Here is a 16,685-nt window from a genome sequence, read left to right as displayed (position 1 = left end):
GACAGCTTCAGAGTAAGAGTCACCACTTTTATGTCTCTCATGCTGGTAAATTTGAGTGAATTTTTCTTTGGTGCTCATGGTTTCAGTAAAATGATGTGAACGATTGAATTGTGGAGAATAAATCAGATGACCGCTATTTAGATAGATAAACCAAAGTGTCTGACTAGACTGATACTAGTAGGGGACAGAGAGAAGGTGTGGTTTTTTTCTTAGATGAATTGCGCAACTTTTTAGTGCGGATGGTAAGATCATATAGTAATCTAACTGTTTCATGTGACTGTGTGTATTTGAGTCAGTTGATGTGATCCTCTGATTATTTATCAACCCAGAGCTCAGCCATCACACAGCAGCTCCACTCGTCTCACCTCAGACATGTCGGCATTTTCGTCTACAGCCACGGCAGCGGACAGCATGGTGGTCGTCACACATGTTCACCGAACTATCCAGCCTGTTTTACCTCGACATTCTCCAGCTCCGGGTCAACGTCTCAACCCCGGAAACAACTACTCCTTGAGCGGAGGACAATTGCAGGTGGTTGGGGTGAGGAACAAGTCTGGTTTTCATCTAAATTTTACCTGAATTTCCAGAGAAAAATGTCAAAAGAAAATGTGATTTAACCCTCGTTTTCAAGTTATATCCTTTATATTGTTATATAATGTTATAAATGCAATTAGTTTATTGGTTGGTGGAGATCAACAAAGTTAATCCACACTGAAAACATGTACATAATCTCACTTTAATTTCAGATTCCTGAAAGTATAAATAGTGTATTACAGTAGTAAAGGATCTGAATATGTTTGTCTGGCTGGCTGTCTGTAGCTGGTGCAGAACATTATCGGAATAATAATCGTCGTGTTTGGAAGCATCATGGCGGCAAATAATGAAGACAAACTGTCAGTTGACAGTGGTGTGTTCGCCTGGGGACCATTGTTGGTGAGTTTGCTGTTTGCACTGAAAGATCTGTATTTTACATACCCTGAAATAATGGCAGATGTTAATAAAAGTAAGACTAGGTCAGAAAAAAGGTCTCAAGTCTCTGTTTACTAATATAAATTCTTTAATCTTGCAGTTCATCATTGCTGGATCTGTGACGGTGTCTGCTGGGATGTCAATGAGCCAATCTCGGGTCAGTAATTCATCATTATTATAACATTATTGTATTAAACACCTGCAGCTCAGGTGTTCATCAGGTACAGGTGGTCAGTAAGAAAAAAGTTTACTCCTGAACACAGGCTTTAATTTATCTGTACAGAAAGCACAAAGATCTTCTCTTTTGACTCTGTCGAAAACAAGTTGTAGTCTTGTAATATGGAGATGATTTTTTTAGGTGACAGCTGTTGTTGCAGGTGTTCCATGTGTGCTGACGTGTCTCTGCTCTGCAGATGAAATCTGCTGTGCGCTACAATGTTGTTACCGCTGTGGCTTCAGTTCCCGCCGGCATCATCTTCTTTCTGGATACTACCGAAATTTGGAAGACAAATGACAATGACCATCCTCCCTGGTTCCCTGACCATGATGAGGTAAAATGTTTTGATCTGATGTTATATTAGATTAATTTTACAGATTGTTGTCAGTAAAAACAATTTACCATGTGTAAAGTATCAGTGAGCTAAGTGCTGAGGATTTTTTTTTAAGGAAGTAGGTGTCTCTAGGTGTTTTTCACTCAATGGTGGACGACAGGAGCTTATTCCACCAATGAGAGTCCAGAACACAGGAGAGTCCTGACCAAAAAGAGGGACCGCAGAGTCCTAGGATGGATGGGGCATTCAGTTATTTGGGGGCAGTGGGGAGTATATGATTTGTCCATGGTTTGGTGGTATGAGGGTGCAGTTCCTTTCATTTCCTACAAAGACCAGCACCACAGTCTTGAACTGGATGCCAGCTGTATAAGAGAACCAGTGTCATTAATGAGGAAGAGGAGTGGTGTAGACTATGTACAGAGATCAGGGACTAGCTCGGAGGTAAAGGGACTAGCTGCAGAGGTAGAGAGACTAGCTGTAGAGGTAGAGGAACTAACTGCAGAGATCGGGAATGACAGTTGCAGAGGTAGAGAGCCTAGCTGAAGAGGTCTGGGAATGCTGCAGAGAAAGAGGGACTAGCTGCAGATGTATCCGACAGGCTGCAGATGTAGAGGAACTACCTGCTGACATCTAGGACTAGCTACAGAGGTTGAGGGACAAGCTGAAGAGGTTGAGGGACTAGTTGTAGAGGAAATGGGACTTGCTGCCGAGGTAGGGGCACTAGCTTCAGAGGTAGATAGAGGAGCTACAGAGGTTGTTGGGGACTGGCTGCAGAGGTAAAGGGACTAGCTGCAGAGGAAGGGGGACTTGCTGCAGATGTAGATGCACTAGCTTCCAAGGTAGAGGAACTAACTACAGAGATCAGGGACCACAGTTACAGAGTTAGAGAGCCTAACTGAAGAGGTCTGGGAATGCTGCAGAGAAAGAGGGACAAGCTGCAGTTGTAGAGGAACTACCTGCAGAGGAAGAGGGACAAGCTGAAGAGGTTGAGGGACTAGCTGCAGAGGAAATGGGACTTGCTGCCGAGGTAGGGGCATTAGCTTCAGAGGTAGACAGACTAGCTACAGAGGTTGGGAACTACCTGCAGACATCTAGAACTACCTGCAGAGGAAGAGGGACAAGCTGAAGAGGTTGAGGGACTAGCTGCAGAGGAAATGGGACTTGCTGCCGAGGTAGGGGCATTAGCTTCAGAGGTAGACAGACTAGCTAGAGAGGTTGGGAACTAGCTGCAGAGGAGACGAGACCAGCTGCAGAGGAAGAGGGACTTGCTGCAGCTGTAGATGCACTAGTTTCATAGGTAGAGAGACGAGCTGCGGATGCCTAGGACTAGCTGCAGAAGCTGTGGACTAGCTGCAGAGCAAGAGAGACTAGCTGCAGAGGTTGAGGAACTAGCTAAAGAGTGATAGTAAAAAGTGAAGTCACATTACCTCTCTGTGTGTTGTAATCCAAGGGGACGGCGTTGTCATGGAATCATAGCGTCCACCATACAGTTCCCCCTTGCTTAACACCATGAGCTCTGTCAGCACTGTTGCCATTGTTTAGTGCTGTTTATGGAGTTAGCAGCGTTAGCTGCTAGCTGCCGGCTCAGCCACCATAATGTTGAGAACCGTGTCCAGACAACTCATACCTTCTGAACTTTACATAGAGCCCCTTTCACTTGTTGCATAACATGTTAACTTGTCCCTGTAACATATTGTTTACATATTTTGTCATACACACAGCTTCACATAATACTTTACACAGTTTACTAACTTGTGCATTCAAGATAGTATATTGCATGAACAAGATCAATAACTTTTGTGTGCAATCAAATAGCATAAATATTAAATAGTAAAAAAAAAAAAACCTTTCAGGACTTCAGAGGATCTGCGACAATAACATTTTAACGGTCACAAACCTGTTTCTATTTTCCCTGCAGGGTCGATTTAGGTGGTTTACAGGTGTTTCAGCTCTTTTATGCTTCTTTGAGTTTTGCTTGTCCATGTGTGTTGCTGGGAACAGCTGCAGACGTCAACATCATTCCACAGCTCAGGTGAGTCCGCCTGAGCTTACAGTCGCAATGATGAGCAGGACCAGTACACTGATTTCACACATCAGTGTACTGGTCCTGCTCAGTTACAGGATGAAACAGGACCAGTAAACTGAAGCTTTGTTTGTATTTCTGTGGCTGTAACACATGCATGTTGGGACTTGCTGTTGAAATTTGCACAACTCCTCCCAACTATAACTCCACCATTTCCCTATGCTTGATGAATGGAAGAATGAGGGTGGGGGATGTGGCACAACTTCACCTACTTCCAAGATACATGGAGAGGAGAAAGAAGTCTGAAGAGGTTTAAAGTCCAGCAACACTTGTAGTATATGAAACAACTTCACTTATAAAAATGTGTCTCTCAGAACCTTCAATTTTCATGTACACTAACAACTCTCCAGGTCTTTGGCGAGCTCCTTCCAGAAACTGACCTTTTGCTTAGCCCCGCCCCTTTGTGATGGTCCAACAAGCTGTCAGAGTAAGCGTGGAGCCCACACTGTAACTAACTGCACTCCCTGAAGAAATATTATTATATTTTTGGAAAAATTAACCAGTGATTCCAGAGAGAAGCAGACAGAGGGGTCTACAGTCTGTGTTTGAAGGATATATCCAGGATGTCAAACTGACTCAGCAGCAACAACAGGTTAAAAAGACAAAGATAGTTAGAAGCTAAAGCTGAACTATAGGCTACAGATCACAGTGTAAAAGTGAACCACCACATCACTGCTGATCGCCACACAAGACAATGAATATAAAGGGAAACTTTGCTGATAATGAATCAGCTGTGTGGCATCGCAGTGTGTGCAGATGAACGTGTTTGGCTTCGCCCCTGTGTCTCTACCAGCATCTGGACCTCCAACGTCAGACGGGTAGGGGTCTCTGAGGGAAGTCAAACAACGTTCATCTGCGCACAATGCGATGACACACAGCTGGTTGAATATCAGCAAAGTTTCCCTGCTTCCCTTCACTGGTTCCTGTACAGCAGGGTCGGTCTTTGTTTCACTATTATAGTCATTAAAAAGCAAAAGCAGCTTGTGTGTACATTCAGTAGGCTATATCTTCAGTAGCTAGCTAGCTAACTCTACACTTTTCAGGGTCTGATTTTGGTTTTGGAACAGGGAAGAAACATATGTCTTTTTCCAACCTCTTCAGGTAACGAGTATCATTAATACACGACGTGCCCCAGGCACAACATTTAGCTCCAAATCCACAAAACCAGCCTGAAAATGAAGGAAATCTGAAACGACTGCATTACAGTCAGTGGAGCACAGCTGTGTTGTTGTCGGAGCCTGGTCTGAGCCGGCCTGATGCTATGTTATGATTGGCTAGTCTACTTTCGGGGGCAGGACTTAGTGAAGGGTCAATTGGGACTTACATTTAATAATCTTTAGAAGCAGGATCGCACAAGTGACATTATCTTCTAACTTGCTCTGCTAGCCTTTCTTCAAACTGGTCCTGTTTGTTGTTGTAGCAAATGTGAGGCACGTGTCTGGAAATCCTGATGTCCGCTCAAGCTTCTGTGGCGTCTGTACTGCTCAGTGCATAGTCACATTTTTCTGTTTGCGGCACATCTCTCTGTGAGCTCCACAAACCATCTCTGCAGCTCTGTGCAAACTTTATAGTATAAGTATAAATTGAGCCAAGACCAGTAAACTGAGCACAATTTAAGAGTAACATCTGATGCCTTCAGTGGGCTTGATAATGTAAGCGGGCTTTTTATGACTGAATGTACTTTTTACATCATTAAACAAATTTGTTGCTTTTGCAGCCGTTAACCATCACCAACCATTTTACTGGGACTACTTCAGTGACTGCAGAAACACCACCTATTCCGATGGAGCCGCCCCCTCCCTATGAGGTTTGTTATGCAGGTGTGAGGTGATGTGACCGAGTCCCAGACAGCATTTGTTGTTGTTGAATCTGTTTTTGTTGTTGTTTTACAGAAGCCTCCAGAATACAGCAGCATCATAAACTGAGGGCCGCACCCTTCTGAGTGACTGGAAACATCATGAAGGGTGACAACAACCCCCATCTCCAGCACCACCACCCTTGCCTTCACCACCTCCAGCAGCACCAGCACCAGCTCCACCACAACTGTTAAACTATATTACCACAGGTTCTTAGACTTTAATTTCTAATACTACAGCAGTTACTGACGACAGTGCACTCAGGGTGTGACCCTATGTTTCATCAGGTTTTGGGTTGAATTCTTCCATAAATGTAATGCTGATGTTTGGCCAGCAGATGTCACCTTTGTACAGTTTTAAACACTTCAGCAGCTTCACAGAGGGTTCAGAAAGCTTCACTACTTCACACTGATGTGATCCACTTCTATAGCTCACGTCATGACATCATTCACTCAGAAACAACTGGACACATTCAGATACTAACAGAGAGAAAACTGTTTATGTTCAGAGGGAGGTTTGAACCTTGTTTACTGAAAAGTCTCTTGAATTGTTTGACAGTTGACAATGCGCTCAGATCAGCTCATTGTCAACTGTCAAACAATTCAAGTGTAAGATTTTTTATTTCTGAGACACTTTCCTGGACAAAACCTTGTAATGACTTAAATGTTTGACAAAGTCTGATCGAGATGTCTCGATGGTGCGATGACTCATAACTGAATATGCAGTAAGTTTTTCTTCTCTCGCTTTGATTCAACTGTGAAATAAAATCATGTGTTTCAATTTCAAACTCTGCTGCACTGAATCTGCTCATCACGCCGACAGAAACATCCTTTCATTTTATAGTTACAGTTTACTAATAAAACTCTCTCTACAGTATGAACAGTGGTTACATGAGCCTCAAAACCAGCCACAACTCAGCCCTGAGCAGAGTGACCGTCCTCTACTGACCAATCAGACTGCAGTGTTCACAGCTCCACCTTTTAGTACCAGATCTGTGTGCTAGGTACCCCAACAGAGGGAGGACCAAACATGGGGACGGTATAGAAATGAACCGTACCTGACTGCTCAGTAGAAAGGAACTCTCCGAAGAACTGACTGACCTTCTGTGGTGGTAGATTCGTGAGGACAAAAGACCACTCCCTTTATTCTGGCAGAAGATCCTGATTTCGTCTAAAAGCTTTGCAGTGGCAAAGCAACTGAGTGCATGAAATGAACGACTGTGAAAAGTTGTCCACACATCTCAACGTCAACAAGACGGCCACATGGTTGCTCCTTACAAATGCAGGCAGTGCCGTTCTGCAGGTGCCTCTGAACGGAGTATAGCAGTGATCCATGGCAGAAACCAGACATCACCTCACATTACCACCAACACACCAGTCTTATTCATTATAGGGCAGTCTCCTCCTCTCCTTCTATGACCAGAGTGCTCCTGTCTGTCAGATCAGCACATTGGAACAGAGTCACCTGGTTGAATAGCACTGTCCAGGATTTAGGCAAGTTTTGGTGAATCAAAGGATGTTACAGCTCCTGATATCCCAATGGAAACTGATGTGTCACGGAGGTTGTCCAGTTTTATTTTCCAACACCTTCAAATTGGCCAGCAGGATGTTAGTTCAGCTGGCATCCACTCTTCTCCATCTTTTCCTTGATGTTTACTGATGTTTACATTTGAAAACCTCGACCTGGCTAGCTATCAGCTAGCTCCCTAGACATCAGCAGAAGGAGAGTTTACAGAGTTGAATTTCTCATCCTGCTGAGTGACTTGCAGCTACACGCCACCATCGTCCAAGGCCAACCACAACAAGCACCATCATACATGCAAATATACAGATGAGCATAAATGTAACACAAATTTAGTGGAGTTGATGGAGAGGCAACTGAAAACGTCCATACCCACGTCATTCGGAGCAGATTCCCTTCTGCTCCTGGAACAGCAGACAGCTGTTTACCCGTGCAGGGAAACTAAACAAGCCACCAGAGTTGGTCGATCCAGTCTATGTGGGTTTTGAGCACCTGAAGAGGGTTTAAAACCATGTCAACTGGGGTATCTGGTGGGGGATACTGAGCAAGTATAGGGTACCAGGACCACCACAATGAGTCATTCATTCATATAGTACGTTTACATGACACTTGAAAAAAACGAATTATTGCCTTAATCCGACTATAACTGGACAACTGAAGTGCATGTAAACACGTTACTCCGACTAATATCGGGGTTCTCCAACTCGCCAATACGCCTTAATTGGAGCTAAACTAGACAATGCATGTGCGCGTGCTCCACACCTCCCGCGCTGGCGTATGACCCCGGAACAGACAAGACATGCTATTGTTGTAGCCCTCCAACAGCATAAAGCGTTCTTGTCTGCCTCTCGAAATCACCATGACCACGAGGGATAGCGTGCACCTTATCTGCACAATCAGTAACGCGTACATTATGTACGAGATGAACAAAGCTGTACGATTATCCATCTTGCTGTTGTTCAAAAATGCCGGTCTGCCGCCTGACTCCACTTGTTTGTTATTAAGAAATGTAATAGGTCAACCGGAACCCAGTGTTGAGGAGGAGGACAGGTAATTTGATTTTCTCAGTTGCATGTAAACTGGGACAAGGACAGAAGTTTGATTAGATGCCAAAATCGAATTTTGAGCGTAGCTCGATTAAGCTGTGCATGTAAACGTACTGACTGTGTGACCAGAGGGAAAGCTGTGTTTGTATTATCAGCAGGAAGTCAAACATGTTCTCAGTGGGTGTTGTACTTTACCAGAGTCGTTACTGTCACGGTCTGTGATTTTAATGAAGCAAATCTAAAGGTGCGTTTTTGTCTGGAGGTCGAGTGTGTGCTCTGCTGATGTGGTCCAGACTGTGACAACCAATGAGCCACACCAGCTCCTGACATCCTCATTGTGTTTTTAGAAACTGTATGACATTTATTTTAAGTTTCTATATCAGAGAGATCTGTTCAAACTTCCTCACTTCTTTTGACACACCTGTGAAGGTACACACCACACTTAAAATGTGACAAAAGCCATGCTAACAACTGTACAAGACAAGTTAATAAGTTAATTAATAAGATTTGTTTAATGACAAACCAGAGAATGCAGAATGTGTTCAGGAAGCTGACTGGTAGAGATCAAAACCAGCTTTATTTTTCTGGACAGTATTTCCTGATCTTGCACATAAACATTCATCCACTGACCCTCTGACAATCGAACCAGTGGGACTCTTGATCAATGATTAACACTCAGCTCAGTTATGAAGCAGCAGCTCATAGCAGCTACTCTCAGTTCACCTCCAACATCATGGCATCTTCACCAGTAGTGACGACGGCAGGCAGCGTGGTGGTGGTCACCCGTGTGATCCCAGCACCTCAGGTTGCTGCAGCACAAAACGCTGCAAGGAAGAACAAGCTCAGACGGGGACACGTGGTGGCACTTGGGGTGAGTGACACAATCTGATCATAATTTCACAGCTGACACTAAAAACTGAGAATGCAGGACTGATGTGTCACCGTCTGTCGTCCCTGCAGACGGCGCAGATCATTATTGGCCTGATGGTCTTTCTGTTTGAGCTCGCCATGATTCCATGCACAGATACACTGGGGATTGTCAGCGGCGTTTTTGTCTGGAGGCCTCTGTGTGTGAGTCAGCTGAGGCACTTTCTAAACAATAAAGGATTAATTTATACATTAGCAAGAAGATGCTGTCTACGTGTAATCAAAAAAGAGAACACAGTGGCCTTCATTAACGAAACAAGCGTAAAACAAAAAACTGGGTGTATGGTCGTTTCCATTGTGAGAAGTTGAACATCAAGGCAGGATATCATCATTTAGATGATTATTTTCAGTGGCCGCATTTATCAATGCCCGATCAGTCCGACGCTGTGATTGGCGAGATAAAAATGTTCATGTGAATCCTATCCTTAGATGATTTCTGCACACAGATCTGCACTAGTATGTTAGATTATAAATGAGGGCTGTTGTATCTTTGTATTAAACCTTCAGCTCACCTGAGGTCAGCTGACAGTGTGTCTGTTTCTGGTCTCTTGTAGAGCGTCTTGTCTGGATCTCTGACGGTGGCTGCTGAGGAGTTCAACAACTGTGCGGTCAGTAACTCATCATAACTGTGACATCACTTTACCACTTTACAAAACTCCTGCAGCTCTCAGGTGTTCAACAGCAATCTCAGAACCCATCAGCTATCAGTCTGATGACAATAAAGCCTCTGAGAGCGCCGGTGAATATATCAGGCAGATCTCCCAGACACAGTGAAACGGTAAAACACAGACAGCTGAAAGAGGGGCGAATGCTGACCTAAATAAATGGCCCACTGGCAGGCTTATAGCCACATTTTATGTTCAGTGAGTCAGACTACTGGTGCTCAAACTTGACTGGTCGTAAACCAGACCACTTCCGATACCAAAATCTTGCACCAAAGATTCTTCGACATATGATATCTGTTTATAGAGGTTAAGGAGACAGTAAAGACGGACATTTATTAAATCTTGTTTAATTTTATCCAGTAAGAACAAAGGTCAAAGGTCAAATTTATTTATATAACACATTTAAAACAACCAAGGTTTGCCAAAGTGCTGTACAATCTAGAAAGCACTAAAGTATTAAAATACAACTATAGAAATAGAAAAATACAGTATTACAGCACACAAGAGTAACAATAGAAAACAAAATAAAGTGCACAATAGGCACAAAATTCAATAAAAACAGTCCATACATCGGCAATGTTCGGCTAAACATGCGTCAAATGCTAACGAGAAAAGATGGGTCTTCAGCAACGACTTAAATATCTCAAGAGTCTGGGCAGATCTAATATACAGTGGTAAGCTGTTCCACAATTTTGGGGCAGCCACCGCGAAGGCTCGATGCGCTTTAGTTTTGAGCCTAGATATCGGGACATCTAGAAGCAACTCATTTGATGACCTCAGAGCTCTAGCTGGTGTGTGAACATGGATGAGTTCAACTAAGTACTGGGGCCAGACCATTCAATATCTTAAAAACAAACATCAAAATCTTAAAATCAATCCTGCAGCGGACAGGAAGCCACGTTTTTTGCTGGTCAAAGCGAGCAGCAGCATTTTGCTAGCTGCAGACGCCGCAAAGAACGTTTATCTAAGCCCACATACAGAGAGTTGCAGTAATCAAGCCTAGACGTAATGAAGGCATGGATAACTCTCTCCAAGTCTTTGGGTGAGAGATAGGGCTTTACTTTGGCGAGCAGGCGCTGAAAGAAAGCACCTTTGACCACAGAACCAATTTGCCTATCAAACTTAAAAGCAGTATCAAAAGTGACACCAAGGCTTTTAATAAAAGAACAGTTTTTGGAAGCCAAGGGGCCCAGAGTACCAACAGAGTCATTTACACATTCCGGATATCCAAATACAATAACCTCAGCCTTATTATCATTTAGATTCAGGAAATTTAGGCCCATCAAGTTTTTATGTCATTAAGACAAGCTAACAGAGGCTGCAGAGAGTCCTTACATTTTAATTTTAAAGGAAGGTACACTTGGACATCATCTGCAAAGCAATTAAAAGAAACATTATGCTTACGGAGAATGGAACCTAGGGGCAGCATATATAAAGAAAACAATAAAGGGCTCAAAATGGAGCCTTGGGGGACCCCACAGGTAAGAGGGGCCACATTTGAGGAGAATTCACCCAGATGGACGGAGAAACTCCTGTCGGTGAGGTACGACTGTTGCAACTTAAGGGCAGCACCTTTAATGCCTACACAGTGATCTAGGCGTGATAAGAGGGTCCTATGATCAACAGTATCAAAGGCAGCCGTCAAATCTAAGGTCACCAGGATAGCGGCACATCCTGAGTCCGCAGTTAAGACAAGATCATTAAACACTCTTAAAAGAGCAGTTTCAGTACAGTGACCAGACCTAAAACCAGATTGAAACTTCTCATAGATATCATTTTGTTCTAAAAATAATTGCAACTGTACAGCAATTACTTTCTCTAACACTTTGGACAGGAAGGGTAATTTGGAGATGGGCCTGAAGTTGGAGAGAACAGAAGGGTCCAGGCTGGGTTTTTTAATGAGTGGCTGCACTATAGCATGTTTAAAAGGGGCAGGAAAACTCCCTGAGCTAAAACAGTTATGAATCAGAACAAGAATAAAAGATCCAACTGAATCAAAAACCTCTTTAAAAAGGTGCGAGGGAATACTGTCTGAGAGGCAGTTTGTGGGTCGCATCCCACGAACTGTATCTGACAGAGAGGACAGTGATATAGGCTCAAACTGGTCAAAGACAGAGGGATCAGGCTCAGCAAGACAAGGTACAGAATGAAGAGCAGAGATTTTCTCGACAAAAAAGTTGAGGAAATCATTACAGAGAGCAGGAGTTGGAACAATGGGAGCAGTATCACACGGGTTAACAAGAGAATCTAAAACATTAAACAGAACCTTTGGTTTATCAATGTTGTTTGAGACAAGGTGCGAGATGTAAGCGGTTTTAGCAGCTTTCACCGCTTTCTGATACTCCAATAAGCACTCCCGTAGAATCCCAACGGAGACATGCAACTTGTCCTTCTTCCACCTTCTCTCAGCACGCCTACAAGAGCGTCTGAGAGCACGTATAAGTCATTTATCCATGGTTCAGAAATTGCCTTAGGGCGTTTGATGCGTAAAGGGAGCGACGGCGTCCAAAATGCTAGTGCATGTGGAGTTAAAAAGAGCAACAAGCTCTTCAGCACTAAGGGCACCATACCCCTCCACAGTAGAATGCATATAACCATTAAAAGCTGTAGAAAATTGCAACGTAGTGCTGGAATTTGTAGCACGAAAACAGTGTGCAGGTGGACGAGCAGCGACAACAGAGCAGGGGACAGTAGCAGAAAATATAACAGGAAAGTGATCAGAAATACAAGCACTATTACAAATTTCACTGACACAGACAGACAAACCACGAGACAGCACTAGGTCAAGTGTATGCCCCTTATCATGCGTTGGGCCAGAGACCCACTGTGTGAGATGAAAGGAGTCGATCAGTGACAAGAAGTCTTTGACCAGAGAACTGGTTTCGCAGCATACATGAACGTTCAGGTCACCGGAAATTAAGAAGTGATCAAAATCCACCATAATTCCAGACAGAAAGTTTTCAACGCTCAGATTAAAGTGATATCTATTTTGTAATCTGACTCTGAAGAAAACAAGATGGTTTCCTTTAAGTTTGAGATGATTTTCAGATTTCAGCAGGTTGTTCCAGGTGCGCTGACGTGTCTCTGCTCTGCAGGTTAAAGGAGCTCGGGGCTTCAGTGGTGTTGCTGCTTTTGCTTCAGCTGGTGCTATGGTCATCTACCTTCTGGATGCTTTTCAATTTCCTGTGGACCACGTATTACATTATTGTTCTTTTGACAACTATAACAACAGTTACGAACATTGGGTGAGACATTTTGGTTTATGTTATACTTATTGACATCCTCAGATGTTTAACTGATCATTGAATTTCCTCTCCTTTGTCACAGCAAATAGTTTTTTCGTTGCACTGTGAAGGTCAGTCTCACAGACAGACTTCTGACCCACGAGTCCAGTTTTGTTTTTTGTCCACACTGTTTCAACATGTTTATATTTCAGTGTAGGCGTGGATGGATGTGTAGACAGTAGACCTGCATCTATACGCTATACTATAGTGGAGGGTCCACATTTATATGATTTATATGAAGAAATTTAAATAATGGCAGAATGAAACAAATTGGTACTATAGTGAAAAGAATTCTCCATTTATGTCGCAATATATTGAATAGCCTCACAGACATCTGCCATCTACAGCACTGCCTCACTAAACTAGCATCCAACTATCACTATGCACCACATAACATCTGAGCTCTCTGTCCACACTGCATCCCTTAAATATTCACATCTGTTATGTCACATTATCAAATCACCCGTACCTATCAGCTGTGCGCTTGAGATCAGACTCATCAGAATCACTGGAAAATCATAAAATATAGCCAACAGCAAGTAGCCCAGCTTGTTGTTGGCGATTATCATTTACCAGAAACTTTCAACTCCCTCTCACCAGCTGCCACCTCATGTTGGTTATTGTAGATAAATGAGGAGATAATGTGAAGTTAACTCCTCATTTCAGCTTCATGAATCAGCCGTTCCTCGTCCATAGCGGCGCTTTCAAAGCAAACAACAGGAATAAATAAAAATATGGCGTTTAAAACAGCAGTACTGCGTCGCTCATGGTTATTTAGGACACCTCCTTCATTGGCATTAAATCCAGTATCTTACAATATTGGCGCAGTTTTAGTTTTGAAACTAAGAGGCCGTAAACATGCCGCATTTTTTGCGCCCAAAAATTCATTATTTTCAATGTGGAGGTGCGGCAGACACACTCAAACGCTAGTGACGCATCACGGCAGACGGACAGACGTGCAATAGATGTCGTACAGAACACATCAGCATAATAAATTAACAGTAATCCATATGACACAATGAGACAGAGAGAGAGATGCAGGACAGACGGTAATGACAGTAGCTTACAACAACATCATTGAAAGTAATATTAATTAATATTAATGATTAATATTACCTACAAGCTATTAAACATTATTCCACTCACATGACATGCAGGACAATTAACGATGGGCAAATGTGTTTGTTTGTTTGTTTGTTTGTGTGTGTGTGTGTGTGTGTGGTGTTATATCAACACGTGTGGGTCTGGACATGAGCAGCTGCACATTTAACAGTCACACATCACCGACAGCCCGCTGAACAACGCAACGGGTTGTGAATGAAATAAACTTAATTACAACAGTCTTGCACGAAATATCACTGTTACTCTTTGTAGTCACGTAGGCATGTGAATTACAGCATTTCATTGTAAAGAATGCATGTAACGGGTACACTTGCGATGTTTCTCCGCCATCTTGTTCAAATGAGCCAGACGTCGGGGGCGGGTATTTATACGTCAGGGCCTCAAGCTGTAAAAGACTTCCTGTTAGGAACCTCTCGTGTTATCTTACTCATTACACCTAACAGATCCCTCCTAACTCCTAACGCTAATTCCTTACTGGCAGGAGTAAGAGACATGAGACGGCCTTAAAGATGGTGGACCACGAACGCCTTCCGGTTCAAGTAAGGAGTTAGGAGTTAGCAGTATAAAATTAAGAGACTTGGGACATGCCCTATAAACAAACAATTTAATTGGCCCAGAGTAGTTCCGCTGGCGAATTCCGCGGGGGTCAAAGTCTGGGCGGAAATCTTTTTCACCACACGAAAGTTCCGCCCTGGTGTGCAAACTTCCATAAGAACCCATAAAATCAACTTTGATATTTTTCCCGCAAGAATAATCTGAGTGGATATTCGCCCTCAGTGAGAATGGACACAGAAATACATTTTAGGATTACTCACCCACCCCCGAACTAAAAGTAAATACAAGCTCCGTTTCCACTGAGGGAAATGGTGTCAGACTACAGCGACAGACAGGAGGTCTGCATCACTGCGACGCATAGTTACAATTCTGGGGAGGTGCATGTTAGGTTACGACGTAGGCTCCAAATTGGCATGGAGCCTTCGCCGTAACCTTTGCATCGATTCAACGCAGAACTATAAATTACGTGCTACTCTGCCATGTCTCCTCTGGTCACCCCAAAAAACACATGAGCTTAATACTAAACAAACAACGTGCGGACCTTCATGCAGACAAATGGATGATGACATCACATGAACAGGCCTCAATGAGGCTCTGCTTCATAAAGGCAGACACTATCGGAGGAGGACTGAGCTAGTTCATCAGCACTACACTGTTTTTCTTCCTTCCAGATTCGTACCACCGCAGTTTCAGGTGTTTTGGCTGGTGTTTCCGTCCTGGAGTTCATCATCTCCATCTGTGTCTTTGTGTTTGTCTATGATGCGTCTCGTCAGTCCATGGACCAGGTGAGTCCAGTCTGATGTCACAACACAGTTATCACTTATTTACTACCCACTGAATCAGGAGACATACTGTGTACTGAATTAATAATTAAATTAAGTCTCAACCAGCAGAAGTCCACTCAAGCAGCCCTCACATGATAGTATCACTGCATGACTGTATCGATCATGATGTTACCTATCCAAGCTACCGTCGAAGAAAAATAATGAATAATCATGACCTTTTCCATGATAATTAATATTTTAAAAAACAGTTTTTTTGTTTTTTTTTTAAGTATTCAAATCCAAACATTAGGGGTGTGCCGTATCATCTTGTTCACAATAATACCAGTATATTTTTTAATATCACATGAAAAATTCATATCCTGATACCCGATGGGTGTCGGACTGACATCATGCTGTTACCCATGACAACAACAAGCATGTCTGAATGTTAAATTATTACAGTCTCCGCAGTGGTTGATTTTGGTGGTTTGAGTTGAAGGTGTGAGAAAGAATAGTATCAGTAACATTGTTAACACTGTGCTACATTACAGAGAAATACAAAACCGTACTAATGAACCTTCATTAATATAGGCCTATATTTTATCTCCAAGTGCACGTCACACACTGAGCGAGCCGCCTGTTAATGACGCTGTGGGCTAATGGGCATGTAGCTACTTCCATGTTTCACATGATACGTCATGTTTGTAGTCGACCAATGAAGATGAGTTTACATATCACCTTGGGTTCGTCCTTCACCTTCTCAAAATGATCCCACACTTTGGATTTCCTGCCCGACATGTTATTAACTAGCCTGTGGAATAACCGCAGGAAATTAACCTGACTCCTGTCTGACTGCTGAGCGTGGACACTTCCTGTGTCTGTCCTTTCAAATTAAATTCCCATGTGGTCCAGTCATATAGGTTTGGATTTATTTTGACATGGTGCAGCTCCTGATAGAGTTTCACATTTGTTTGTTTTGTTTCCTGTGACTAAGCGATCAGTGAAATCTTGCTGACTAATGACCCTTCTGGACTATCAGGGGGCAGCCCTTGTTTAGTCACAGTGTCCAATGTTAATGAATATAAAGGTTTCCTGCCACAGAAAAGTCAGTCCGTTTAATTTTCCGATAATTAACATCACTGCATAACTCGTGAATGCTCAGACTCGATATGATTAGTGTGTCAGTACTAATCATAGCACTGTTGTCTCTTCTTTAGCAGCCGACTGTTATAACCAACCAATCACATGAGGCTACTACACAGACGTTGACTCTGCCCACATACGAGCCCCCACCTGTCTCACAGCCTCCGACCACCATTCCAGAGAGGAGCTATGAGGTGTG

General features: G+C 43.1%; 2 protein-coding genes across 9 annotated transcripts in view; both read left to right on the top strand.

Moving 5' to 3' along the window:
• Positions 1-344: 344 nt before the first annotated feature.
• On the top strand, positions 345-6,342 carry LOC125892630 (membrane-spanning 4-domains subfamily A member 4D-like). The gene is made up of 7 exons (XM_049582690.1): positions 345-540; positions 820-933; positions 1,070-1,126; positions 1,383-1,520; positions 3,439-3,552; positions 5,321-5,410; positions 5,496-6,342. Exons 1-7 carry the CDS (start codon positions 373-375, stop codon positions 5,526-5,528), a joined length of 714 nt encoding a protein of 237 aa, XP_049438647.1. The 5' UTR covers positions 345-372; the 3' UTR covers positions 5,529-6,342.
• A 2,277-nt stretch (positions 6,343-8,619) lies between these two features.
• The window catches only part of LOC125892629 (membrane-spanning 4-domains subfamily A member 15-like), a 31,718-nt gene continuing 23,652 nt past the window's right edge, over positions 8,620-16,685 (top strand). The window contains exons 1-6 of one of the 8 annotated variants that reach the window (XM_049582681.1): positions 8,641-8,897; positions 8,987-9,097; positions 9,508-9,561; positions 12,714-12,863; positions 15,251-15,364; positions 16,564-16,680. In XM_049582681.1, the coding sequence (XP_049438638.1) occupies positions 8,691-8,897; positions 8,987-9,097; positions 9,508-9,561; positions 12,714-12,863; positions 15,251-15,364; positions 16,564-16,680 (753 nt within the window). In that variant the 5' untranslated portion in view covers positions 8,641-8,690. Of the gene's footprint in view, positions 8,898-8,986; positions 9,098-9,507; positions 9,562-12,713; positions 12,864-15,250; positions 15,365-16,560; positions 16,681-16,685 lie in introns of all 8 variants that reach the window. The other 7 variants (XM_049582678.1, XM_049582677.1, XM_049582687.1 and 4 more) reach the window with 7 other exon arrangements.

Source organism: Epinephelus fuscoguttatus, linkage group LG8 (genome assembly GCF_011397635.1).
Source record: "Epinephelus fuscoguttatus linkage group LG8, E.fuscoguttatus.final_Chr_v1".
In the NCBI taxonomy this organism is placed as follows: Eukaryota; Metazoa; Chordata; class Actinopteri; order Perciformes; family Serranidae; genus Epinephelus; species Epinephelus fuscoguttatus.
Note: the sequence above shows the minus strand (reverse complement) of the source record. Positions and strands in the feature narration are given on the sequence as shown.